Source organism: Neodiprion fabricii, chromosome 4, assembly GCF_021155785.1.
Source record: "Neodiprion fabricii isolate iyNeoFabr1 chromosome 4, iyNeoFabr1.1, whole genome shotgun sequence".
Lineage (NCBI taxonomy): Eukaryota > Metazoa > Arthropoda > Insecta > Hymenoptera > Diprionidae > Neodiprion > Neodiprion fabricii.
In genome coordinates, this window is record NC_060242.1 from 31451578 (window position 1) to 31478543 (window position 26966).

At 34.5% G+C, this 26966-nt stretch overlaps 7 protein-coding genes across 9 annotated transcripts; 3 read left to right on the forward strand and 4 right to left on the reverse strand.

Annotated features, from left to right (window-relative positions):
• The first annotated feature begins 19 nt into the window (after positions 1-19).
• LOC124180274 (28S ribosomal protein S2, mitochondrial) lies at positions 20-1591 on the forward strand. 2 transcript variants are annotated; one of them, XM_046565590.1, is made up of 3 exons: positions 20-156; positions 227-325; positions 616-1591. In XM_046565590.1, exons 1-3 carry the CDS (start codon positions 117-119, stop codon positions 1263-1265), a joined length of 789 nt encoding a protein of 262 aa, XP_046421546.1. In that variant the 5' UTR covers positions 20-116; the 3' UTR covers positions 1266-1591. The 2 variants fall into 2 exon arrangements, with proteins under 2 accessions (XP_046421546.1, XP_046421545.1); XM_046565589.1 differs by having other exon boundaries at positions 36-150; positions 215-325.
• Positions 1273-5318, reverse strand: LOC124180720 (dehydrogenase/reductase SDR family member 7). The gene is made up of 9 exons (XM_046566466.1): positions 5309-5318; positions 5158-5193; positions 4389-4481; positions 4031-4183; positions 3268-3374; positions 2336-2575; positions 2086-2205; positions 1789-1955; positions 1273-1691 (listed from the first exon to the last, which is right to left on the reverse strand). The coding sequence occupies exons 1-9, from the start codon at positions 5316-5318 to the stop codon at positions 1619-1621; spliced, it is 999 nt and encodes a 332-aa protein (XP_046422422.1). The 3' UTR covers positions 1273-1618.
• Positions 5319-5425: 107 nt separating this feature from the next.
• On the forward strand, positions 5426-7118 carry LOC124180275 (ATP synthase subunit O, mitochondrial). The gene is made up of 4 exons (XM_046565591.1): positions 5426-5541; positions 5785-5829; positions 6348-6458; positions 6565-7118. The coding sequence occupies exons 1-4, from the start codon at positions 5428-5430 to the stop codon at positions 7009-7011; spliced, it is 717 nt and encodes a 238-aa protein (XP_046421547.1). The 5' UTR covers positions 5426-5427; the 3' UTR covers positions 7012-7118.
• A 1-nt stretch (position 7119) lies between these two features.
• Positions 7120-10704, reverse strand: LOC124180270 (male-specific lethal 3 homolog). Of its 2 annotated transcripts, none has more exons than XM_046565583.1 (10): positions 10487-10704; positions 9955-10023; positions 9653-9762; positions 9260-9440; positions 8872-9057; positions 8453-8757; positions 8090-8311; positions 7735-7928; positions 7491-7575; positions 7120-7400 (listed from the first exon to the last, which is right to left on the reverse strand). In XM_046565583.1, exons 1-10 carry the CDS (start codon positions 10586-10588, stop codon positions 7313-7315), a joined length of 1542 nt encoding a protein of 513 aa, XP_046421539.1. In that variant the 5' UTR covers positions 10589-10704; the 3' UTR covers positions 7120-7312. The 2 variants fall into 2 exon arrangements, with proteins under 2 accessions (XP_046421539.1, XP_046421540.1); XM_046565584.1 differs by lacking the exon at positions 10487-10704 and adding an exon at positions 10104-10347.
• Positions 10705-11199: 495 nt separating this feature from the next.
• On the forward strand, positions 11200-14342 carry LOC124180276 (protein TEX261). Its single transcript, XM_046565592.1, has 5 exons — positions 11200-11528; positions 11896-11975; positions 12103-12324; positions 12847-12958; positions 13034-14342. The coding sequence occupies exons 1-5, from the start codon at positions 11459-11461 to the stop codon at positions 13150-13152; spliced, it is 603 nt and encodes a 200-aa protein (XP_046421548.1). The 5' UTR covers positions 11200-11458; the 3' UTR covers positions 13153-14342.
• Positions 13985-17340, reverse strand: LOC124180268 (exostosin-2). The gene has a single exon (XM_046565581.1). It carries the CDS (start codon positions 16595-16597, stop codon positions 14471-14473), a length of 2127 nt encoding a protein of 708 aa, XP_046421537.1. The 5' UTR covers positions 16598-17340; the 3' UTR covers positions 13985-14470.
• A 750-nt stretch (positions 17341-18090) lies between these two features.
• On the reverse strand, positions 18091-26719 carry LOC124180272 (uncharacterized protein YJR142W). The gene is made up of 5 exons (XM_046565586.1): positions 26584-26719; positions 24167-24264; positions 22483-22687; positions 21850-22329; positions 18091-21702 (listed from the first exon to the last, which is right to left on the reverse strand). The coding sequence occupies exons 1-5, from the start codon at positions 26657-26659 to the stop codon at positions 21587-21589; spliced, it is 975 nt and encodes a 324-aa protein (XP_046421542.1). The 5' UTR covers positions 26660-26719; the 3' UTR covers positions 18091-21586.
• Between the last annotated feature and the right edge of the window lie 247 nt (positions 26720-26966).

Below are 26966 nucleotides of genomic sequence, written 5' to 3' on the forward strand. Positions count from 1 at the left end.
GGTGTGGTTGTGAGTTTGTTCTTGGCCACCAGGCGGCCGCCTACCAAAAGTATATTTCATACTTTTCATACCGCGATTCTCGAATCTCGATAAAATAAATAGTGTGGTGTAGAAAAATGGCTGCTTCTGTGTTAGGGCAGACGCTTTTTTCGAAAAGTATGTTTTTTAGAAATTAATCAGTTAAATTTTGTTTTAGAGCGTACGTGTCTCACGATTTTTTTTGCAGTGCTAAATATGGGTTGCCGCTTCCGGACGTCAAGGGTGTTTTCACAGAAATTAAGGAATTTAGCAACTCAATCACAACCTCAAATTGTTTCAAAAGAAGGTGGGGATGCCTTTAAACAAATACTTTGATTATCAATTAAACCTGACATGTCCAGCGGCTTAGCACTTTTTGCACCGATTTACCTGAAACTTTTCAAGTTTAGTTGGCTCGAATTCCTTCCCTCCCGTCGTAAATGGCTGTTTCTCAGTCATTGTATAGTTTAAGAAAACAGGTTGGGATTCTGCTTACAGTGAGATTTCCAAGTTTTCTAAACCCGTCAACTCCATGAATAGCCATAACACTTGGCACACAGATCTACGTTCTTCGTTAACGGTTTTTTTTTCTTCTAGGAACCGACGTCCCGTCAATAGATCCACTAAAACATCCAGATTTCTTTGGAGTTCATAAACTTTTTACAGTTCAAGACTTATTCAAAGCAAGAGTGCACTATGGTCATAAACTTGGCTCTTTAGACGATCATATGCGTCCTTACCTGTTCGGATCTCGCTTGGACCATTTGATATTTGATCTCGATATAACAGCTGACCATCTACGACGAGCCCTCAATTTCACTGCCCACATAGCATTTAACGGTGGTATAATTGTTTTTTTTTGTAGAAATACGCAAAACGCGCATCTCGTTGATAAAACTGCTAAAGAATGCGGGGAATATTCTCACACAAGATTTTGGAGGGGTGGAATATTTACCAACGCTGATAAACAGTTTGGCGACGCGACACGTCTACCCGATTTATGCATATTCCTAAATACTTTGAATAACGTATTAAATCAACATACCGCTGTTCGAGATGCAGCTAAAATGTGCATCCCCACTGTAGGCATTGTCGATACAAATTGTAATCCAAACCTCATCACTTACCCTGTTCCTGGAAATGATGATACACCTGTGGCGATTGAACTCTATTGTAGACTATTCAAAACTGCGATATTACGTGGTAAAGAAGCAAGAAAAAAAATAAACAATCAACTGAAAAATTGAACGAAGGTTAACTTTACCAAATTATATATTTAAGATTACCACAGTATAATGTACAAAATTTAATAAACATCTCATAGTAACAACAATATTGGATAGATGTGGTAAATAAAATGTCTGTTTAAAAACCATCTTTCTTCTCCCCGATCAATATAATGACTTATAATGACTACTACCATAAAAGATTTCAGTAGCACTGAATGGGAAAGGGAACTTATCTCCTGGTATAAAAGCAAAGGTGCAAAAATTGGAGATATTCGCAAAAGTCAAAAAGGATCCATAACTGATGGACTCTAATGGTACTTGACTGTATTATGGTAGAATTAAAATTAGTCCTCAAAAAATAGATATTATCTTCACTCTGTTTTTAGTACTTGCTTAGAGTCTCGCATGTCAAGAAACTTCTTCGATGATATAAACTTGGGTAACCTAAATGAAAAAACGAAACAGTAATATTACTGATTACTATGCATTACTACAGCAAAATATCGTGTGGTAATTAATCAATAATTTAAAATATACTTACAAGTTCAATATATTGGGATAGTAGGCGCAAATATGTACCAATAACATTACTTTAGGGTAAGCAGCCCAAGCTTCATAAATTTCATTAGCCAATGCCACTGCAAATAAATTGGCACAACGTTCTGAACTCATTTTTGCATCAGATACGGCTGTTTCTTCTCCTAGTTTCTGTAAAATTTAATTCAGATAAACCCGAATTTTCGGTCATTTCCTGTTGTCGATATTACACAATCCTACTAATAGATTTTAACCCATAACAGATGGATTGTAATGACTTTTCGAAACACGTCATCCATACTTCTCCACTTTTTCCAGTAAAAGACTCTGCTAAGAAAGGTGTTTGTGTCGGACCAGGACAGAAAATGGTTATTTTGGTATTCTGTCCAAAGGTTTCCAGCCTCAAAGCACCAAAATATCCCTGAAGTTATTATGAGAAATTTAAATAAAATGTGCGGTAAAGTTTGATACAATAATATTATCAACTCTGTTATGCAATATCTAGTGTACATCAAACTGAAAATTACAGCTTATTATGATAAGTCACTTACATGTAGTGCATGTTTTGTTGCGGTATAGGTAGCAGAAAAAGGTACACTCATAACACCTGCCAAACTTGAAGTCACTGCTATATGACCTTCACCTCTTTTTGAAAAGTATTTCATTGCTATGCGACTCAGGGAAATCGTTCCGAATACATTTAATTCAAACATTTGACGATCCACATCTATTTCTATTTCTGCCCACAAAGCTCTTTGTGTTCTTCCTGCATTATTCACTAGAATATCCAGCTGAACGGAGCAAAAGAAATTGTGTAATTAAAGGTCATGAAGGGGGCGTCTAGTCGATTTCGACGTTGTTGTATATATCTCGAATTATCCATTGTAAAACGAAATCGCGATAGTAAATTCGTACAAATCATGCCATTTCATTATTTTTACGTTAAATGAAAATGTGTTGGAGTAGTTTTGTTCAGAACTGGATGTATTATGAGGCTGTTATTCCGTTTTTTACGTTTGAGATATGTGGACTTGAATGATTCGAGTTATATACCATAGCATCGAAATTGACTATAGCCCCCCTTTAAGATTAATGTTACTATTCAATTTATGACTTCATATCACTTCTAAACAGTGAATTGATTCAAATAAAACTACTTTAAAACTATGCTGAATTTATATGATTTCATTTTTTTTTAACCAAACACATAAAATTTTTTAAACTTGTATTAATCAACGGAAATGAATCGATACTACTTATGCGATTTACCAAATCAGATTTGATATAAATACGTTTAATATTTATGATTGGTGATCAATTCAAAATAATAGCAGCCTGTCAAATCAGAAATACAAATCAATTATTTAAATATCAAAAATCGATCGCATAAAACATGCATTTACTCAGATCTTAAATGTGTGATAATTAAGAATAAATGTTTATACTCTATAACATAAGTACATGTAGATTGTTGTTACATTACTTTGCCAAACTTATTAATGACGTGCTTAAATGCCTCTTCGTGTGTTTCAATAGCAACAACGTCTAGTACTAGAACTTCCACATCATCTGCTGTCAATAGCTTATTTCCTGTAAAACATAAAATTGATAGTCTCTCAAACAAGACAATTTCATATTAGGAAATGACATAATAAAAAACAACTCATTTTTGACTGCATATGCAGTGATGAACTATTTGTTAGAATACTTGTTGAAAAGACAATTAAAAAATCTTTTTATCTGCGCTGTCATCGCCTAGGTTATAATTTGAGTTCTGACAGTTACGCTCATAATTAAAAATCAGGCTGAAGTTTGTAACGTTATTGTAATGACACATCTTAAGAAAGTGATTATTTTGCAACATCAGGATATCCTGAAAATTATCAAACTGTTGATACAGCATCAACAAACTCAAATTTTTTAAATTCTTCTTCACTTATTCCACAGTTGCGAAGTAGTAATTTTTTGTTTCAACATTTCGATATATTAACGTTACTAACTTGAGCCTTGTAATTAAAAATATGGGTAAGATGAAAGGATACCAATTACAAAAAATAAATTGATCTAAATTGAAATAAATTCGAAAGATCTTATTACAGAAAACAAGAATTATCGTGAACTAGTAAACTATTATTCTCTACACGCTTTGACATTGAAACTATTTGTGTGATCAGAAAGTTGCTAGGAATAGTTCCGTTCAAGTTCTTTGAATCCATAGTATAACTGTAATGACAATAATTTCATACCTGCTATACATCTTTCTTTGACTCTTAATAATTCAACTTCTCTCCGGGCTGATAATATCAACTTGCAACCAGCACTTGCAAGGACATAGGCTAGATGTTCTCCTATTCCACTGGATGCACCTGTTATCCATACAACTTTGTTTCGGAGCGTATCTAGAGCCAGAGATATATTTCATGATATTTAAATATTGATATTTTTTGGAACAACTACCATTCAGTTACAAAGTAAAATTAACTGTGAATAACATCTTAGCATTTAGCAATAGTCTGCAACGAATGTTTAATACAATCATTATATTCATGTACAACTAACCACCAATAAGATGTGCCACACTAAATTATTTGATCATTTTCTTACCAATGGGTTTCCCATATTTTTCTTTGTATGCCAAATGTAAATCACAATCCAAAAAAACTTGTGCAATGAAATGAAAGAGATAATAACTGGAAGCTAACAAACCGACAAGTTCTAAGATCATTTCGATTAACGATCAAGCGCTACTATTTATGACCACAACGTAAATGAGGAGATAATGGTTCAGCCACGTACATTTCAGCCACGTACATTAACGTGGCTCGCCAATTGTCGAAAATGTGAATTCAGACTATTGCATAATTTGCCGTTAATTATCCGTAAATTAGTCGCGCGACTTATTTTTTTGTTGCACTCAATTTTCAAAAAAAAAGCGGATGGCGTGCTATCTTTTCAAAAACTTGGCGCGCCATCTACCAAAAAAACGCACAGCGAGCATCATGCGTAATTCTGAATTGGTTGATAATTTGCCGTAAATAAGCCGCAAATTAGTCGTTAAATTTTTTTTTTGTCGCACTCAATTTTCAAAAAAAAAAGCGCATGGCGTTCTGATTTTTCAAGAATTCAGCCCGCCAACTCCCAAAATAACGCACAGCGAGCATCGCGCGACTAATTTACGGATAATTAACGGCAAATTATGCAATAGTCTGAATTCACATTTTCGACAATTGGCGAGCCAAGTTCATGTACGTGGTTCAGCCGCTGGGTTTCGAACTGTAGACTGAGCCAAAGCGCTTCGTCTTCTTAATTTCACATGCTAATGACATTAATGTTGAAGAACGTTGATCGGTCAGGTAATTATAGAGATAATTACATGGAGATTTGCTATGACGACGCGCCTGTGGTTCTACTTAAGGATCTCTAGTTTCAGAATCGATCACAAGAACCTGCATTTTAATATTTAAAAGTCTCATGTTCCGTGAACGGCATCAGTTTAAATTGTTTATTCCGCTCATGAAAACTACTAGTCTTCATGATTCCGCTAGGGTGCATGAGCCATGGATCATGCGCATTATTTGTTGGACTTTTCCAACTACACACGTTCTACGGCTCATGAAATTTTGCTTATGGCTTATGGAATTCTATGTGCATTGGCCTTTACGCTGGGCTGTTACGTAAGCCACGCAACTTCACAGTTCACACCGGACTCTGTCTGTCTCAAATCTTCAAAATGGCGGCCAGCAGGATGAACATCATCGTAAGCGAACATTTATTAACCAATGTCGCAAACTGAGAACAATATTATTTGTACTTTTGAGAAAACAAACATTTGTTTCCTTTCGTAACGATTCTACATAGCAATGCAATTTACCCAAAATATATTCACATCGACGTAACTGTCTACTCATCGCGGGTGCCACATTCAATGTCGTCTGCACCCCTAAAAATATTATCTGTATTATGTTTTTTATTGCAATTGAGTTTTGAATTATAATTCCAGGCGAGGGCATTTTCTTCCACTGCTGTGCAACAGCAGATGGTCAAGGTAAACTATTCTTTCAAACATTTTTTATCCTTATTATGTAACCCCACTCACTACACAAAATGATTAAAGTACAAACATATAATTTTATTACAAATTATCGCACTAGAACCTGTGTGTAATTTGTTACCCCTCACAATAAATCCAAGTATGCATTTCACTTATTTATTTTGATATTTGATAGAATTATAGCAACAATACTGTCATGCGAGGTGTAAAAACGTCAGCTGCTAATTGGGAGAACTAAGTCAGTTGCAGAATTAATAAAATAAAGAATACTTAGATTTATATTAATTTTAACAGCAAAATTGCTCAGCGTGCAAGTGTGTATATTCCAAATTTGTTGGAAAATATAGCGACACTGCGTAAGAAAATACACAATAATCAAGTCGACCTTTGCCCGTAGTTCTGTCAAAGTTTAAGATTGTGCCCTCTTAGAAAAAGTGTTGCAACCATTGTTATTCTCGTGAAGAAAAAAGCAATCTGAAGCAGCTAAATATATAAAATTTCATTCTTCGCAGCCTCCAGTACAGGTGTTTGGACTGGATGGACGATATGCCACTGCACTCTTCTCTGCCGCCTCAAAGCAGAAGTCTTTGGATGCTGTGGAAAAGGACCTGATCAAATTTCAGGTATGTTTACATATTCTGTTTGATATTCTTTTTCTGTCAGCTACTGTCACTAAAACGCTATTTTCCACAAAATTAGTATTGATCACCAACTTCAAATGATTTACAGGGCTTGTTGAGGACAGATGTGAGACTGGCTGAGTTCGTGAAGGACCCAACTATCAAGCGTAGTATTAAGGTCGATGCTCTGAAGGCTGTTGGTACTAAAGCTAGTCTAAACCAGGCCACCACCAATTTATTATCTTTACTTGCGGAGAATGGGCGCCTGAAGAACATTAATGGGGTTGTCCATGCCTTCAAAGTTATCATGGCAGCAAACCGAGGAGAGGTAGTCTGCGAAGTTACCACTGCGAAGCCATTAGACGCAGAGACCAAGAACAAATTGGAAGCCACTCTTAAAGGATTCCTCAAACAGGGACAGACCATTCTTCTTACAACTAAACTTGATCCAGCCATTATTGGAGGCATGGTTGTTTCTATTGGAGACAAATATGTCGACATGAGTGTTGCCAGCAAAGTTAAAAAATATTCTGACATCATCAGGGCTGCTGTGTAATCATCTCCTGGCCCTATTTGGGCCATAAACGTCTTCTCTTCGTGTAGTTGAATACAACTATGTTGTACAATACGGTTAATCGCAATAAATGAAACAAGTTAACGATATGATACCCGGAGTGTTGATAAAATTTATTTTGCATTGGTTGATACATTAATAATAGTGAATAGTACCTCAAATTTCCTAATTAGAGTCACCATTCAGTTTCGCAGGTATATGTCATACTGGAGGTTAGATTATATTTTTAAAAAAGTTGTAGAAAATTAAAGTAGATTTATATCTTTCAAATTTTCTTGGGCCACTATAAATTCACAGTCTGTTGCAGGGGTACATTCTCTGCTTGTGTGTAAAATTGTTCACCGAACCATTCTCGATGCATTTCCAGGAAACTGCAATTTTCAAAAGGATTCATTGAAGGACCATTACGAACTAAATTTTTGCTACGTATCTACATCTCTATTGCAAATCTATACACTTACCTTAGAAACATATCCAAGTGCTTCAAAAGTGTCTTCAGTTTTTTTTCAGGCATGTCCGCAGCTTGTAATAAGTCAGGCAGTTTCACTGGAATGAAACGAATTACATTTATAAAAAAAAGTATATACCTAATATGTTTAGTATTACCATTTTACACTCCATTCGGTACGAAGCAGTCTTTATGTCAATATGCAGTGAATACGATTTTAGTTCATAGTACAACAGCGGACAGAGGTAGATACATACCAAAAAGTCGTGTCAGATGAATCGCACCATAATACATAGATGGAGCCAAAGGACTTTGACGCTTCGCAGATTCAGGTACTAAGCGCCACGCATTTGATTGTTGAAGTAAAGCACCAATTTGCGCTGACGGAATTATTGGTAGTCTTAAAGGCAAGCCACGAGGACTAGAACATCGTGAGCTTGTACTAGCTATGCTAGGGTGGGAAAAAGAATTTTTTTAATATTTTGATGAATTCCATTGTCAAAGAGAAATGGGCAATTTCAACAATATGCAGCTTCTTAGGAACTTGACTAATACATTGTATATCATACATTGTTAAATTTGGCAATGGCGAAGGGAAATTAACTGCAGCACCTCGACAAATTGCCTGGTTCTTGTTTAACTTCATCATAAGAGCGAAGTTGTCTTCCTTCATCCATAGAGCTCACTCTACAGGATCGCAATCTACGCTTAGACTCGACAGGCGGTTTGGGTGATGAGTTGTCAAGTTCAGATTCATGCTCTCTAAACGGTGGTAAATGAGCAAATTCTGTATCTTCAAGTTCTTCTTTGATTGTGACATTCTGATCTGCATTACTGGAACACAAAGTGAACTACTAGTCAAGTAATAGATATAAATATCTGATGTGGGCAAATCGGCAGTTACTGGAAAACATTGCAATTAATGTGAGTCACCCTATTGAAACAGCACATGTAAATTTAATAACACATACGTACTCAAAGGACTCTTCTTTAAGAGGAGGTGCAAGATCAACGTATTGATAGGATGATCGAAAGCTTTCGTACTGTTCCTTTTCTTCTCTATACAACAGAAGGTCAGCTAATGTAAAGTCAAAGTAAATCCTCAATCCGTCTGCGACTTCTCTAGAGATATTAACATCGCTAACACTTTTTTCAATGGTATGATTTGATTTGTTTCGTTGGGGTTTGTCGGAAATATTTGTTAACTGGGTAGTAGTAAAGTGTTGCACCCATGTTTCCAAAATATTTAATACTGTTGGCTGAGCTGGCAATACAGCAATCTGAAAAATATGTGTAAATTTAATTAAAACAGTGAGGCCAAATAAAATCGTTAAATTACCTATGATCAAGGAAACTTAACGAAATGTCAACAACTAGCTGTATACGAGACATACCTTATTTTTATGAGTTATGAGATCATGATCTTGTTCTAATAAGCGTTTCAAGGTAGCACCAATATCAAGATCTATTCCTGGTCGATGACTTCCACCAGAGTGACTTCCACCTCCACTTTCATCGCCTCCGCTACTGTCATCACCATACTCCGAACTACTTTCTGTATCTTCCTCTGTTGCAGCCTCCTATTGAAAAACAAACAGAGTGATTATAAATGTAAATTGAATAACTCGTAATATAGAGCTCCAAAGTCCAGGCTAACGTAAAGCCAATGAAAAAATATACAGGGATTTAAGTTTTCGACTAATGTCGATAAAAAACAGTTAAAATTTTGTGTGTTGTATGGGCAGAGGGTAAAGGTGGCGAATAGTATAATACACGTCATACTTCGGTATCATAATCATCGTGTTGACCAGAACTGCCATCTTCGGAAGACCCGGTAGTTGCTGATGTCGCACGGCTACCGCCACTCCTGGCCCTGCGCCCAGGCTCCGGTCCCGATCCTACTGAACGTTCCGACAGTTTGTGGCTGCGTTTTTTCCGCTCTCTTCGGTACAGATATGCACCTCTTTGAAACATAAGTTTTTAGTCAAGTAAAAGCCAAATAAGTTCAAAATTTGATGTTCCTGTCCAAAAAATAGATTACTTCATTCACATTCAAAGGTACACCAGATCGTTAGATTAGGTCATTTTGATATTGCTTACAGTTAATTCTTACTAAAAAGTGATAAGTTTTTGCTGAACTTTTTTTGGTAACAGACTTATTAACTTTGTTCTCACAGTTGAAGTTGGGCTTTTTGGGCAAGGTCTCTCTGTAGCTGGCGATTTTCTTCTGTATCCTTCAGAACATATTCTTCTGTGACGCATCGATCCCAAGACGAATTCCATCCCTATTTTAAGAATAACTTTTATTCATACAATCAGTATTCAAACTCAGATATATAGGTAATTGATTTTGAAATAAGAATCTTTATTTCACTAATGAATGTTGAACATCTGGTGTAATTAATCCTTTCAGTTAAGATGAAATTGAATAATAGCCAGTCAGTAATTACATCTATAAAGATGTATTTTTTCATTACCTGAAAATGTACCAGATATTCTACTGCTTTGCGACCTCGTTGATCTTTATTGACGATCACATCTAACACCTGAGACAAAAATGTTCGATTAAAAGTAATTGCTGTTAATCAAGCAGGATTAAATAATCAGTATATCATCTCCAAATTACCAATTTAACAATAGTGTATGTAATGCCACATGTAATTAGATTATCGAATTTCAGAATATTAGAACAGTCAAAACCTGGCAACCCACGTATGTTAACAATCATCTGAACTCAAACTAGATTGTCCCATCCAATGAGAGATTATCGTTCTGGCACTGCTATCATAAATAAACAAATACTTGATGTTGGTGTCGCAGTGTCCAATAGTGAAGGAAGTAAGGCCGAGCTTAAATATTTGTCACCGTATTATTCATCCTGCTGATGTTCAATGTCAAATATTGTCACCCTGCTCTAAATAGAGGTTGTACTTAAGCAGAATAACAAAACTTTCGTGCTTCTTTTTCCGTTCAAACTAAGGCATGAATAATAATCTCATCTGTTGATACCTTCGAGTCGTAGAGGACTTTAGCCTTTGTTGGATCTGGTTCATAACACAACACTTTTTCACCGTCAGAAAATTTGAACCTAGGACCTCTTGTTGACACCATCGTCGACTCACAGTGCGACTTGAAGCGTCCGCCGAGGTTCTCAAGTTTCGTTGATGCTGATTGTCAGTGATTCCCATTCTTTCATATATGCCTGCAGAAATTCTTCGCTAGTCATACAGCTTTCGGTTGTAAAGAGGTGATCCGACTCGCGCTGGACGCTGTGATTATTTCACTAAAGTAGTCTGTAGGTGTCGCATGCGCGTAAGAGCCACCACCCGCGAAAATTTCAAGCATATTTCGGAACAGTTTGTATTCACGCAAAAGTTAAAGCAACGGTTAATGTCACATGCAATCCGTCAAGAATAATTTTTAAATAAACTGTCGTCTTTGGAAACGCCAAACAACAATACCAGTGTTTCTAAATGCCGACACCCGTGTTGGCGTAGAGTACACATTAGCACTTTCGCATTACATTATATTGTAATAACCATTGCTTGAGTCAACGTAGTAACGGGCAAACGGGGCAATTGTGAATTGTACCAGAACAAATAAACAGGTCCGTGAGCAGAAATAAAATTTCCATCAGGCACGAATTATAGATATAGGAAAAATGCGTTCTCTTCATGTTTTCTTATTCTGCATTGTGACAACTAAGCATATACGTGAAACGTGCAAAGCATTCAGGAAAGCAACGCCATTATTATTTACATTCTGGCTTTTTGTCACATGAGACGCCTGGCGGAGAGCCAGGAGACCTTGTCAAATAATCACAGAGCTTTACACATGGAAGCACCTCCTACATTATTATACCGTGGTTAGGGCTTTAGATAGAGGGTGACAGGGTGTAAATCTTCTATAAATTATCATGTAAATCCATTCTTATGGAATGTAAAAGATGCATTATTGCTGTGCAGTTGAACGAATTCTAAAATGTGGTTCTTTTACGTGTTAAGTTGGGTTTCCTTATTCGTACAAATATGTTTTGTTACGATTTCCATAGGTACTGTGTTAGATGCGTATTTTTTATAACTTATGTTTATTTTGCTGTACTGTGAATAAAGAGGTTAACCGGGGTCCCAACGTTTATTTCAAATTTGCTATCATTCTACTGACGAAGTCAGGCAGATTAACTGATTCTAAAATATATTTTTAAACAAACTACCTGACGGAATAATTCAGCTACTGCCTGATTCATTTCTATTAACCAAAAATGGGATTTCAAATTAGTCATACAGTTTTAGAATCTGTACAAAGCCTAAATAAATATTACATAAATTACGTAACTTTTAATTTATTAGCTACAGAATAAGTATTTAAAGAATTCAAAGTTTTTCTAAAGTCTAATAATGCATTTCAATATTTTTCAGCTGCCGGATTATACTATTTAGCGGAATTAGTTGAGGAATATACCGTTCTGTCCAAAAAAATAATAAGAGGTGTCATACTTGTAAGTTGCGGATGCATTTTTGTAATAAACTTTTTGAGCAGCCTAATCTGCGATTCCTTAGAGAAATCAGTCAGAGCATTTGTTTCGTTTATTACATTATAATTTGTGGAATTTGGTGAAATTTTAGGTCACATTCGGAATTCATATTGGGTTCTTATTATTTGAAAACCTGCCAACGAGTATGGTAATATGTGGAATCATCGCCCAAGTAGCACACTTCTGTATACTAAAAACGTTTCCGTACGTCCAGTTCATCTCGCCACTGTTCATCATCTCGATAATCATGCTAGTGGTTAACCATTACCTGGCATTCACATACTTTGCATCTGTCCACTACAGTTTTTCAGAGGTATGCAATTCGATTAATGGTCTCGCAAGAATCTATTATTTCTTACAACGTGGGTTAAATCTTATGTAATTTCAATGAGGTTGAAACTGGAAGGTAATATCCAGTAGCTAATAGGTCTGGGAGGCTTTCAGGGGGTGAAAAAGTGATAAAATATTGAGGAATATATTCCTGGAATAATCCTTCCAAGTTTCATCATTTGGTCATCCCTTAGAACCTTTCCACCCATATTACCGACTGACTGTTATTTGCTAGTAGCTTCAGCGTCATGTAACTTCAACCAGTCAGCATCCTTATGGAATTTTAGTTAACCGAGAAAATTGGAGAAGAAAGTATTCCGTTTCAGAAATGTCGGTTGGCTGTAAAATATTACAATTTAGAAACGAGAATTTCAAAACTATAATTTTTATGTCCACTATTTGACGTATCTTACACATTTCAAATAATATGTGTTAGTGTATGTAATGTATATGGTTAATCTAAATTATGCTTCTTACCTAATTTTGTGTCAAAATATAATTTTAGATGATGGCATATTTTACCCTGTGTCTCTGGCTAGTGCCATTTACACTATTTATTTCACTGGCTGCAAATGAAAATGTGCTTCCAACTGTAGCTGAAGCTCGACCACTGTTAGGTATGTACAAAATTGCTCAACTGTATAATTTCGAACAACGCACAGTATTGAGTTTGAGCTTGATCATTTTTACAGATGATAACGATGTGGTGAGCAATTACTTTTCAAGACGGGGAAAGAAATATGGCTTGCTTTCTTTCTTCAACTATGCCAAGGAGTCCATACTCCCACAACGCACCAAAAAAGCTTTTTAATGAAGCTCTGATTTGCACACACTCATCTACCAGTTTTTACTTTACAGTCTTACTGTTAAATGTTATTAGTATTCAGCACTTTAATGGTAAAATTGTGCACCTCTTTTCAAGTACTGAGGTACGAATAAATAGGATGTTGGTGGATCCTAATTGACCAATTATTAGAGACGTATTAAAGTAGAACAAGACAAAATTCATATGGTTTGCTCAGACTGTATAGTAGTGGTAACTGGTCTTACCAGGAAGCAAATTTCGATGTATTCTTTCATAAATTTACTCGCAGGTAGGAGGAATGTTTGCTGAATCATTGTTAAGAAGAATATTTCAAAAACTATGTTCAACTCAAGTTATTGATAATTATGAAAGAGAAATAGGAAAGTAAACATTATTCATTGTCTTTCACTTTTTGAGGTGGAGATTCTAAACCAGGATCTCAGTGTGCAGTCAAAACTCAGTAATTGTTTGGAAAATGATGCTTAATCACATCTAAAGTGTGCTCCTTATAGTGATGAGAATTACTCTTTTTCTTGGTACGGTATAATTGTAAGTGGTGTTTTCCTATCATAATACGTATCTCATACCATGGGGTTGTAAATCAAGTTAATCGAATTAGATTTGATTTACTTAGATTCTATCTATGATAAGAACAGAAAATACCAACTATGACAGGTGCAGTTTGAATATGTAATTTTACACAAAATCGAACTGTAGTTTGTATTTCTGTAACGATAGATTTGAGAATGTGCTCAAGGTCGGACATTGTTGACATCTGCTGCTTTTGTAGTCTTTTCAATTTATAGCTTTCAGTAAACGACACTTTTTCGATAACTAATTGAAAAGTAAATATTGTTTAGAAAAGTCGAGAAATAACACACGAATCTAGTGAAATAAGTACGTATTAACATGTTTTATACTTTCCAAGAATGGAATTTTATATCAAACAAGTTTTAATTAGTAGCGAACATTGTGCTTATTTACGAATATACTAAAAACCCACGATAATTATGTTCGAGACGTTCTTGTCATTTAATGTTATTTATTGGAGAGTCATTTGTGTATATTACTTTTTCCATCAATTATTGTAATACTTGACGTGAATGGTTATTTAATTTGTACAAGATGTAAACAGTATAAGCAAAACCTTAGAATACATGTATGTACATAGATTAAAAAATTTGTATGGATATTTACATTTAGTTACAATGATTGGAGGTTTTTTTGTTTGTTAATCCAACATATAACACCATTAATAACTATATTATAATATTACCTAAAGTGTATAATGGTAATTCCGGGAATGATCACAATGAGTAACGGTCTACAAACTTCCTATGTCATTGAACCGCTTGAGCTTCTTTGGAAATACGTCTTTGTATAGTACTGGATCAGCTCTGAATTCGACAGATTTTAATGGCATGGTCCCATACACTGAAGAAAATCGGTTTATACACTGAGACCTTTCAATCATATGGTTCAAATCAGCAGACAACATTTCTGTGTTAGTACATTCTGGGCACTTGAATTTTTTCCGGGAAGTCACTTTAATCGGAGGTTTCCCGCTCATATTAGCGACCAAGAAATTCATCGCTATATCTTCACAGTTCATGTGGTCATCTACCCATTCTTTGATATCTCCGGGCATTGATGTTGTATACATATAACTCCAATACTTGTGATGGAAGGCAGCTCCAGTCAACACCATTGAAATATGATTAGTCCATTCGCTTTCATATTTCCAACAGATGCTAGAATTGTCCCAAATATGTGTACGTGAAGGAAAACCCACTATGCGGTCAGGAAATTCTCTCCAGACTTCAAATCCAAATTCTAGCTCATCAGCAGTAAGCATAACTATGTCATCATCTATCGATAGCATAGCTTCAGTTTCTATCTCATCGTACGGATAGAATCTATTTGAAAGCTTATTCGCCTTAGTTTGAATTACTTTCAAGGGTCTGTTTATTTTTGGCCATTGAGATGGTTCCGGTGGATCTTTGCGTTGGTTGTTCCAAATGACTAAAACTTTAGAAAGACTAGGAGCCTTGACAAGTTTAGTGATCAGAATGAACAGGCTTTCCAATCTGTCATATGTTAATATCACAGCTGTAAAACCCCGAGTCTTGGGTGCTGTAATGGGCAGAAAAAGTGATGGCACAATTCCTGGATACTGAGGTACATTCCAGTAATTATAGTCTCTAGCAAGATGTGGGTAAACACGATCGCTCATTATTTCAAGGGTAGTTTCAGTGATGGCTTTTATAGATTTGAAGTAACGTTCGTATAGCCAAGTTCCATGCTGCCTTAGTTCGACTACTCTTTTGTGAGATACATTTTTTAGAATCTCAGGTGCCTTCAAAATGTCGACCTCGCGAACAAATATCGCTGCCCTTATCCAATCTATTACTCCATGGAATGGCATGGTCAGAGAGTCGGCGATTACCACAGGAATACAACCTGCAGCCATCGCTTCCAGAAGAGATGATTGGCCAAGTCGGGCTCCTCGAATGACAAGGCAGAATGTCCCAGTTTCCAGAACGTCTGGATAATTGTACACATCTTCACCCGCGCATCGAATAGAGCTATTCATAGGATTGTGATGGTAGCATGGGCCCAGGACCATCAGATCGTTTGGAAATGTAATCTTCACTTCAATCAAATCTTGCTGGAATGCAGAATTTATATTAATCTGCGATGAAATTATTAACCAGTTTCTTCTGTTTTGAGCTTGTCGTTTATAGTTTTCTAGATGGGGGCTGTAAACCGGTAAACTAACGTCGAAACCAGCACGGTATGTTAATGATGAAAATCCAGCACCGGCAATCATTGCCTTGCTAACAGGAATGTCAATAACAGTGTTGTAGTCCGGGACACTTCCAGGTATCATGTTGAAAATTAAGTGGTTTTCTCCATCGTTCCAGAACTCAAGTGATTTTAAAGCTTGAGATACTTCTTTAACTCTTAGTCTATTTTGGTTTAAGGTATCTATTGATGGGATAAATAAGCATGCTTCGAATGGGTCTGAAGTATAAAAACTGCTGCCTGCAATGGCTTGCAGGATAAGATAGAACTCTTTTGATATTTGATTAGTGACGGGTACATTGGCAGGGTCAACATAATTTTTTAGTGGGTACACATAAACAAGTAATTTATTTCCCTGATTCCCACACCGATAGATATTGAAGCAGTTGAAGTAATTGCATGAAGCATTTGTTGGATTTGCTGATGGACTATTTATGGCAATTTGCTTTACAACTAGTGAATTAACGTTGTCCAATGTCAGCGCTGTGTATTTTGACCTTTTTACCGTTTTTCCTAAGCTTGATAAGTACGAGGTTAAAATAATTGTAACAGACAGTGATAGGAGTACGAAGAATGTTAGAAAAAAGTTCTTATATCGATGTAAAGCGCGTTTCGGCTTTTGTGCAATTCTTGTCGGAATACTCATTGTAGATAGTAACAATTGTTTGTAAAAGTAGATGTACTGAAAATGTTCTAAAATCGCACGAATTAGTTTTACGTATTTAAATTGTCAGTCATAACGGGTGAAATTGTTTATAAAAAACATAATAACAAGGGTAAAATGATTACTTATACATAACTAAAGTGAGTACAAAAGTCATGGGAATAAATTTCGAATATAAAGCACTTGCAATCCCGTAATCGTCACATTTTGCCCAAGAAATTCATTGTTTCATGACCAACTTGAACTTTAGACCATTTTGATTAGATCATTCGATTATTTTCATCTCTTGAACACGATCGCCCGAAAATAAATGATTTGCACTCTTGGATGTACTCCATTGGTTACTAGTTTGTAGTCACTTAACTACTCATTGTCAGTTCTTCGACAGTTTTTTAGCAATAAACACCGAAGCCCAATGGTACGAATATTGAATTTGAATGTTTAATGTGAAACATTTGAAGCGAGGTTAGGTCTTCATTCATTAATTGACTCCTCCAGTCCGGAGTCCTAGTTCCTCCTTCCTGCCTTCCTTCGTGTTCTTCTTCTTCCTTTAATGGCTGTCTCCCGTTGGGGTGTGTGCCGATGTACTCGTTGATTGTTTTATTTTTTTATTTTCAATCTTTACACAAGTTAAATTCATTTATTTTATATTTATTATTTAGTTCTTGGACGTTTTGTCCAGTTCTGTCTTTCATAATGATTAAATATTACATCTTGACGCCGCAACAGCGCTCAGTTAGTGGGCAGCCACGTAATTTTTATCTTTCTTTTTGCCAACCCGCGTTTCCGATTATTTGCGCGGTTGAATCCACTAGTAGACCAGTGGGTTTAAGAAACTCGCCTATAATATTTTCGTATGTAAATTAAGTTAACTGTATCAATTGACGTATAATGCAACCGCACTTTTACACCAAATTTAATTATGTGCCGGGTCTGATTGTAAATAATGTTTAACGTGAGTAATATTTTAGTATAATTTCTAGAAACACACATTCCGGAAATCTTTTACAGCGATACTTAATCGCAACAATGATTCCTCAAGAATAGGAACGAATAAATAAGAAACTTGTGAACGATATTTCAAACCTAAAACTGATAAGCCATCAACAAATATATTCTCTTATCCAAATTTTTCTACCTTTATAATTTGATAACATTTACAGTTATTCAGTAGGAAATTCTTGCTCATTTTAACCAAATATCATCAGTTATATTTCTCAATCAATATGCTTATTTTATTAACATTAACAACACAGTTACATAAAGCAGCAGTTTATTTCGTTGTAGACAATTCAAAACGAAGTCGATTTACTCAAACAAACGTTAGCCGAAATAAATTACAATCTCATGGCTATATACACTTCATTATCCATATGAAAAATAACTTGACTCGTTGCATCAGTAGTAAAAAAAATTACATGTTAATAAAGTTAAATGGGCATACCTAGTTTCATTAACAATAGCAATTTTTATATGCAGGTAAGTGCAATCCCCCCCCCCCCTGTTTCCAATGCAACGATGTAATAACTTATAAAGTAATAATTAACTATAAAGTAAAACTATTGTGCTCAGTTTTGTTAAAATTCACACTCACATCAACACTAATACTGCTTGTAATGTGCTGCTACAATTCATTATGCTATCAACAGGTGTGAACTCAAACAATACTATGTAAAATTATAGTGATTTAAGATTAGTGATACTAAGTATCGAGCATGTTTCAAAAAGAAGCACTGGATACTAATTTGATTGAGGAGATAAATTCTCTGTGCACTGATCAGCCTTAAGGTTGTGCACTTATTATTTGCATCCATGGTCGTATGTTTTCATTTTTTTTAAATAACTATTCTAAGTGTTTAAAAATTCGTAAGTCAGGAAGAGTAAAACGGCACTAAACATGATTGGTCGGCGTGAATTTTCTTGCAAAATGTAAACTGCGTTACATAACTTAAAAAAAGATTAAGTATCTTTTGCTAATACTGAACACATAGACGATTTTTTAAGGATAATTCATTTCTAATTCCGTTACTCTGTTTGACTTCGTTGTAAAATTTGTATGCAAATCTGGGCATTGATAAAAACAAATGTTTCTGTCATATTACGCTCAGGATTAGAATCACTAACAAAGTCAGTCCCACTAGTAATATCATGCTACATTTAAACGTTCTATTATTAATAACCAGCACTCTTCTTTGAATGACACTATTGAATGTATGATACCACTAGATATTCTAGAATCATTTGAAGTTTTTGTTAAACGATAATAAAGAGCATAATCATTCATTGCTCTTATACGTGTCACACACCGTGTACAGAAACCAAAATAATAAGATATTCTTGTGCATTTTATATAGATGACTTTTAGTTTAACGTTTTCAATGCTGAAAAAATTTATTTATGATTTCATTACAACTGATGATTAGAATGTGACTTGTGTTATTCTAAAATCACGTTTAATACAGTTTCATAACTTTGATGTATCGTTTATAATTTTTTATATGATTATCAGAATCCTCAATGCTACGAATCGAAAGATTCTTTGACGTTCGAAATGATTTAATAAAATTGTGTTCCAGAAATAAATTTTAAATATATCGGGGTAAGCGAATCATTACTATGGGTGACTAGCACGCACATCAAGTATTTAGTTTCGTTAAAAAAGTACTAAATTTACGCAATCTATTCTGAGCTATGTTTAGGTAAGGTGTCACACTTAAATGGCTATTTGAAGTTCGTTCAGAGCCTACAAGACTATATCACAGATTGAGAAAAACTCATGGTTTTATACAGATGACATTAAAATATTCAGTACCACTAGACACCTGTAACAATTTAAAAATAAATTGTCAGATGAACATTATCTATGTTACATTTTAAAATAAATTCAGATTTTCAGATGTGCAAAATGCGTTGTAACATAAATTATCGTATTCATATTTGTACCATAAAAAAATTCATTCAAAGCAAGATTGATTTTTTCCGAAAAATTGATTTCTGACTAGCAGTTTAAATCATTTTCATTCCATTGTAATAGTCATCTGATTTTAGGGCCCGGCTAGGTAGGTGCTGAACGAATGTTACAACTTGTAGCATCGACGTTTCAAGACAATATCAATATTATGCTATTTCGTTATTACTGGTCAAAAAGCAAGATTATTACCCATATTATATCACATGTTTCTCTCATTATTTTATGCTGTAGTAAGTGTTGCATGGTTCAGTATTGATCAGTTGATATAGTTTCAGAAATATTGTACAGCAAGTAACTAGATTATTCAATGATTTCCATGTTATAAAGTTTTCTTTGCATATGCCAAATCAGTAATTATTAATTCAAAATTCAAAACAACAAACTTATTTGATATCCTATCTATGATAAGTAACATAAAATTTTTTGTTCCCTTTCCCAAAAACATTTTCATTCGATAAAGACACAATTAAGATCCTGTCAATTACTAACGTGAGAAAAATAGAAACAATTTCAAACAGAAATTAAGTAAAACTTGTTGGAATATTCGATCCAAATGAGAACCCATGTTATTTGTTTTTATAATTTCCATTTAAAAAACTTTCATCTCCCTCGGTATCTATTCATACACATCTAAAAATGTCAAGGTATGACAAAAAAAACTTTCACCAACAAAATACTTGTTTCCAAACAAGAGAAACATTTTCTATTAAATACGTTTTAGTTTTGGAACCAATCAACTTTTGCTACTGAACAAAAAATTCGGAATGCAATGTTAATACTTTGATTCTTAAAATAATGTATATGTGTATGTGTATGAATAATTCACATTAATTAGACCCAATACCTCATAGTCACTTCATGTAATTAATCTGGGAGAAATTTTGTTCTATGATATTTTTGTTTTTCTCTTGTACCAATAAATAATGTAAACACTTTCTATGAAGCATAATAAGTTATTATGTGAATTAAACGTTTAGATATAACTCAACTGCCTACTCCATTACATCTTATACTTATAAACTTGTCAATTTTTCAATATGAAATATATGTTGCGTTGCTAAAGATAGACGCAGGATCGATATTATTCTTGCAATTCAAGATTGACGAAAATTTAATATAAAATCGATTTTTACTTTGAATCGTAACAAAATTTACAGCAGAAATATTTGAAGATTTGGTGTTCAGTTGCTAATTTTGTTAATATTTTTGTTGAGAGGATACATAGTGCGAAAAAATATTTGTGTCAGCCAATTTATAGTAAAAATTTTGCTGTAGTAAAATTCTTTCGACGAGTTTCAAGTAGTTTTTAACCACATTGCTAATATAATATCATTCAAAGATCGATCCAAAGTCGAATAATCAGCAGTTTAAGTGGATGAAAATGCTAAGGAGAAAACTCAGGGGCAAATGATTGTAAATAGAGCTTACTTTGGTCATGCATTATTCATGTTAAGAAATCAATTCACATACTCAATTGTAGCAAAAAAAAAAAAACAAGAGATCAAAGCAAATTGTATGGACATGGTGTAATTAATCAACGATATTAACTTTTTTCAAATTCCAATCATTTCTTGTTTCGTGACACTATTTAACTATTACAAATTTTCTTCCAAACCACAAAATTGATTTATTCAGCGAGGTCCCTGCAATTGCAGGATAAAGTTTTTTTTTTGGATATTTTCTTGCATCTCTTGAGCACTTTTTTCCCGTCAGATTCATTTGGGTAGATGATAACAACGAATTGAACAAATTACCCGTCGGTTTTGCATTTTTTCATATCATAGACCAATCATCATCAGTGTTACATAATTTGGAAGAAATATGTGAACGCATTCGAAAATGGTACTCTATTGCTGGTTACGTGAGAATTTGCGCGAGAAGCTGCCGTACTCTAGACCTTGAAACAGGTGTAAAGCATGATTGAAAATAATTTCATTCAACTTTCTGAATTTTCAGCCTTGGTTCAATTGAAATTAGTATCTATTCGTAGCCTAAGGCCTTTATAGAGAATTATTCGCTTCACCATTGGCTTCTATCTTATACTTTCTTTGAGGTTGACTGTATATAGTCTGCAGTGGTACATGCAGGAGCTCCACAATTTTGATGAAGTTAGGCTCTGTAACATACAAACTCATTTTTAAGACTAAACACAGATGTTTTACTTTGTGATAGATACAGAGTATCTCAAAGCATATTTTATCTATCACCAGTTACTTTAATCGGAACCCTGCCTAAAAATTCCTTCTTAAAATATCAAACTCACCATTTTCTGCAGTGATGTAACCATGTCTGATCAAGAAATCTAGCACGACTGGTACAGACGTTGTTTTAAATTCTGGTGAAAGTACTCTCTCCAAGCATTCCTTGACGGGCAGAAGTTCAAAGGTCTCTACTTCTCCATCGCCATTACATGGTACAAAATCTGGTGGCAATTCAAGGTCGTAAACAAATTCAGTGTTAGGGAAGAGACCTCTCTCGCTTTCGAAGAAGAATGATACGCATCCCGCACTCTTCAATTTTCCAAGATGCTTGGTAGGAATACTGGCTTCCTCTCCAGCTTCTTTGATTCCAGTTTCATGAATACCATAACCAACGCTTAATCCACCACCCACCATGTTGTCCCAGTAACCTGGCCACGTCTGTTTTGTCGGGCTCCGCTTTTGTAGCCAGATCGATAGTCCTTTTTCACGGTCCATAACATATCCAGTTATATCCACACCATAATTCCGAATTCCAAATAAGCCTGTTTATCAGTGTGCAAAATAGAAATCAATTACACTCTGCATTGTGGAAATAATGAATACCAAAGTTGGGAATGTACAGATATAAGGTGCCAGTAGGATATTCGCTTGTATGGAATAAGTTCCCTTTTGTAAATACATTAGAAATGACCTACAGGTGGCTGAACGATCCATCTTGAGTAGTGGCTGGGTGTTAAAGTGGGCGCGTACTTCATAGCATTCTTCGCGCCAACCTCTGAGCGTGACGAATTTACCACCGTCACGCCATTCTTTGAGAACTTCCTCCATTTTTGCACTTCTTTCGGCATAATCCCTGAATGCTGGATTCAGTTGCACATATTCTGGCTGTACTTGAAATACCTTAAACATAAACAAAATTCTTATCAGCATTTTCGTAAAAAGAAATAAACGCCCAAAATATCTACACTCATCAACACATATCACGCCCAAATTTTTGTTTTGATTATATAAAAATAGCTGTGCATCACAATGTAACTTGGAACTGGTTACTGAACTTTAATTGAAAAATTGCATATATTGTATGGCAATCTCATGGATGTCTCAGTTTAGAATATAAATTCCGAGATATTGATGAAAATGATTTGAATGAAGCGCTTATTTACACAGAAAAAACTAATTGTTTAAATATATGTCGAAAGATAATAAAAAAATAACAATTGACTCCGCAGAATTAAAAAACGGTCTGTGGCATTTATATTGTCTGTTCGGTTGTTTTTATTGTATACAATAAAGTTTTAATCACTGTACAAATTGAGGTCATTATAATATCTGGAATGTGAATTTTTATCTGCGAAGAACAGAAGTGATTCATTATTCAGTTGCGCCTGTGTGGGTGTTTCCGAGTAGCAGCTCAGTTTCAATTTCTTTGTTAACAATTCGATTAACAGCGATATTATGTATTTTATTGATTAATCCGTATAGCTATTAATTAGACTATCGCGAGAAAAGTATTTGAAATTTAATTTGAATAAAATAAAGTCAGAGTGGATATTCTAGAGAAAAAAATTATTTAAATAGATAATATATTTATATATATATATAGTATATTAAAAATGAGGTAACCGCGCTTACGTAGGACATTTTACGGTGCATAAATCATTTCTCAGAAATTTGTAACAGTCCTCCTAATTTACACTCTAACATACGTTGGTCACAATTTCTTTTTCACGAGTGATTTAGCTTGTGAATATTTGATGAGAACCAGTAGATTTTCTTATCAATTTAAATTTTAATCAAAGCAGAACTTTCATTATATAAAAGATAATGTTCTAATATTTCCCTGAAAGGATTTGTCTTGTTTTATGATTAGATAAAATCTAGTTTTTGAGCCAATTTTTGCAACCCAAGATTGGACTCTGACAGTTTCTGTAACAGATGCCGTCATCAAATCGCATGATTGAAAATTAATTACATGTAACGGTGAGAATTAGAATTGATACCTTTTCTTGGGGGTGCATGCGTATTATTAATGTATACACCTATGTATATATACAAGTGCCACGTATATCCAGGCTGGCATCTAATTAAATGGTACTCCTCTACTTAATGATTGGTTCACGCTAAAATTATAGGCGCACCAGAAACACGTTTTGAAAATGGAAATTCGTGGAAACATGTGTTGAAGAATAAGATTATTTCGGAGTAAATAATATGAATAAAATGATAACTCCGGATTTGTTCGAAAAATTGGTTTTGCGTTGATCACCCACTGATGTTTTTGTAAAAAGATTATATTTTGATTATTCAATGTGTGAAAATATTAGGTATATATCTGATAATTAAATAAAACGTAACGTGTTGATTTCGATGTTGAATTACCTGTGGGAAACTGAGTAGTTCTTTCATCACGTTGGGCCGAACAAGACCAACTTGTTGGCCATCGACAACAAATGCCCTGCAATCGCTTGCATGAAGCCCTGAAATGAATAATCGCCCAGCAAATGAAGATGATACTTTATTGTATTCGTTTTTCTTTCCATAATCGTCAAATTGCGTCATGTCAGAATTACATATCACCTTACTTATTACAACTATCAAAATCGTTTGCATGGACCAGTGATGATTAATCATCGCAGTGAGAATGAAGTTGATAAGTTAAAATTATCAAGGAGTGTAGTTTAATAGTAGTAGTTGATACGAGTAATTTTAATTTTTAATATTGTTTTTTTTTTTTTGTTTGGATTCTGAGAATAATTTTGACCTTTTTCCTTTTTTTTCTAGTCAAAGTGTATATGAGAGGAACTATATAAATATTTACTTAAATCTCTGGACTTATATAGAAGATTGAACGTTATATTCTACAAGTGTTAGTCTTTTAGTAAACTGATATTATATTTTGACATGTTGAAAATTGGGAACAATGTTGTAGATTCTGTACTCAAACTTGTGCTGTTTGACGAATTTATACAAAAAAAAGGACCGCCGAAGACGTTGTAAACGACTCTGGTTTTCTGGAAATATTTGATCCATATGCTAGATAGTTTCAGCGTTTTTGGGTGCTGGGTTTTGGGTTTTGGGATAGGTTCAGGATTTTGTGTTGACTTCCCATTTTTTTGACGTTTTCTTCCATCTGAATAATCTTGACACAATAATAAAAACTCATGGTATCGAAAATATTATCATTTATACGTTCGTATGACAATAGGAGTTGGAAGCACATTATAAAATAATAAAAATAATGAAGGCAATACCAATACTAATATTAATAATTCCATAAATGGAACGAATATTGCAGGTACATATTTCGATATTGACACAAGTTATCTAATCTTATTTAATTGAATACAATTGTGAATATGATAGATTTACAGCACATGGATGGTTTTTGATAGTGAATTAGCGTTATCAGTAGATGCTTCACGTTAATGGTCCTTATAGAATTATCGCAAAAGAATGCCTTATTTGAGAGATAAGTTAGTCGGATATGCGTTTTTTTCACGTCCTTAATACACAAGAAGAGCCCGTTCTATTCAAAAATTAGAGTATGCGAAAACTATTTTAGACATCAAGTTCCTTTTTATGCTAGACGTAAATATATCACATAGAAATATAAAACCGGAATTATTGCAGCTTTGCCAGTTCTCAAGCCAGGGATGTTGAAATTCACTGCGGCTTGGCAGACATTAGCAGCGATTTTTTCCAGATTCTAAAGCAAACCGGAAGGTCTGAGACGCGATGAAAACATTACACAGTGATCTAACTATTACATAAATTACTTTGGTAAAATGTAATTAATCGATTCTTCAAATAACTGTCTCACGAATTTTTTTTCAAGACTTTTATATTCAGGACTCGGCATAAAAAATGCAATTCGATAAAACAATTTTAAAAGATTTCAATGGAGCTGTTATGCATTAAATAATAGAAAAAGAATGGATGTAACATGCTTCTTTTGCGCTTATTAAAATGTAAGCACCAGCAATTCAAAAAAGATAATCCATCTTCGTGATTTTTTTTTCTTCATCATAACCGATTTTCGAGTTTTCTCAAACACTGAACAGGTGAGTAATGAAATTAAAAAAAAATTAATAATGTGTTGCATAAAAGATGTGACTAACGGTATTTTATTTGTGAATAGAGCAATTTTGTACCTGCACTTCTATGGAAATTTAAAGGGAACTGCGGTTTGACTTGTCGGTAGATATGTATGACATGTAGAAAGATTAATAGATTTGGATATAGATTATGATTGTTATTTTTGTACTCATGGCCAAATGTTCAGACATTTGAGTACCATGCGTGTACGTATTTACGGCTGCTTAGCGGAGTAACTACTACCGCTTTCGCAATGCTTATGAATGTTTGTGTTCAATTTGAATAATATGTTACATGTTTAATCCAATTGTTATCCGTTATACATTGAATCAGTGGAGGTAAGAGAATGGGTACAATATTGTTAATGACATTTCGAGGGTAGCTCGGACGGATAAGAATGACAGGAGTGACGAAATAGCAGCGAATACTTTCTAAAACAGTGCGTTGCCCAATGAAAATGTAATAAAGTTGTAAATATGTACATGTCATGTATAATATATATATATACACACACATATATATATATATTTTTTAATTTTTTCTGTAAGAGGCGACAGCGGTGCCGCACACAATACACGAAATCAATATCGCCTAGCAGACAGAACGATAAAGGAGGGTGGATTTCTGACAAATGTCGTAGAGGAAGGGTGTCGAATGATTGAATGCGGAACATGCGAATCAAAATCAATAAATAACGATACCTGACAGGTAGAAGCAGTTGAATTTCTTCGCCAATTTCAATAAACGTGACATCGGTTCTGTATCCATTAACGCCATGATGTTTCGTCGTCCGTCAACCAACTGCAAAAAATTCACACTACCTACCTAGTTCTTGGTATCGACCTTAGATGGAACTAGCATACCGGCACTTAAATTAGGCCAGATATACATATTTCTTTTGAAACGTGCGTGCAATCGTATAAAATAATATTTTCGGCTGCGGCTGGCATTATTATAATTATAATTTATCAAAGGGAATATTAAATTCGAATATTTCCTTATTCTTTGTGGGTAAAAAATTATGTTTGTGTACCCAATTTTTTTCATTGATTATCGATTTTCAGTTACTTGTTGCTTATGTTAA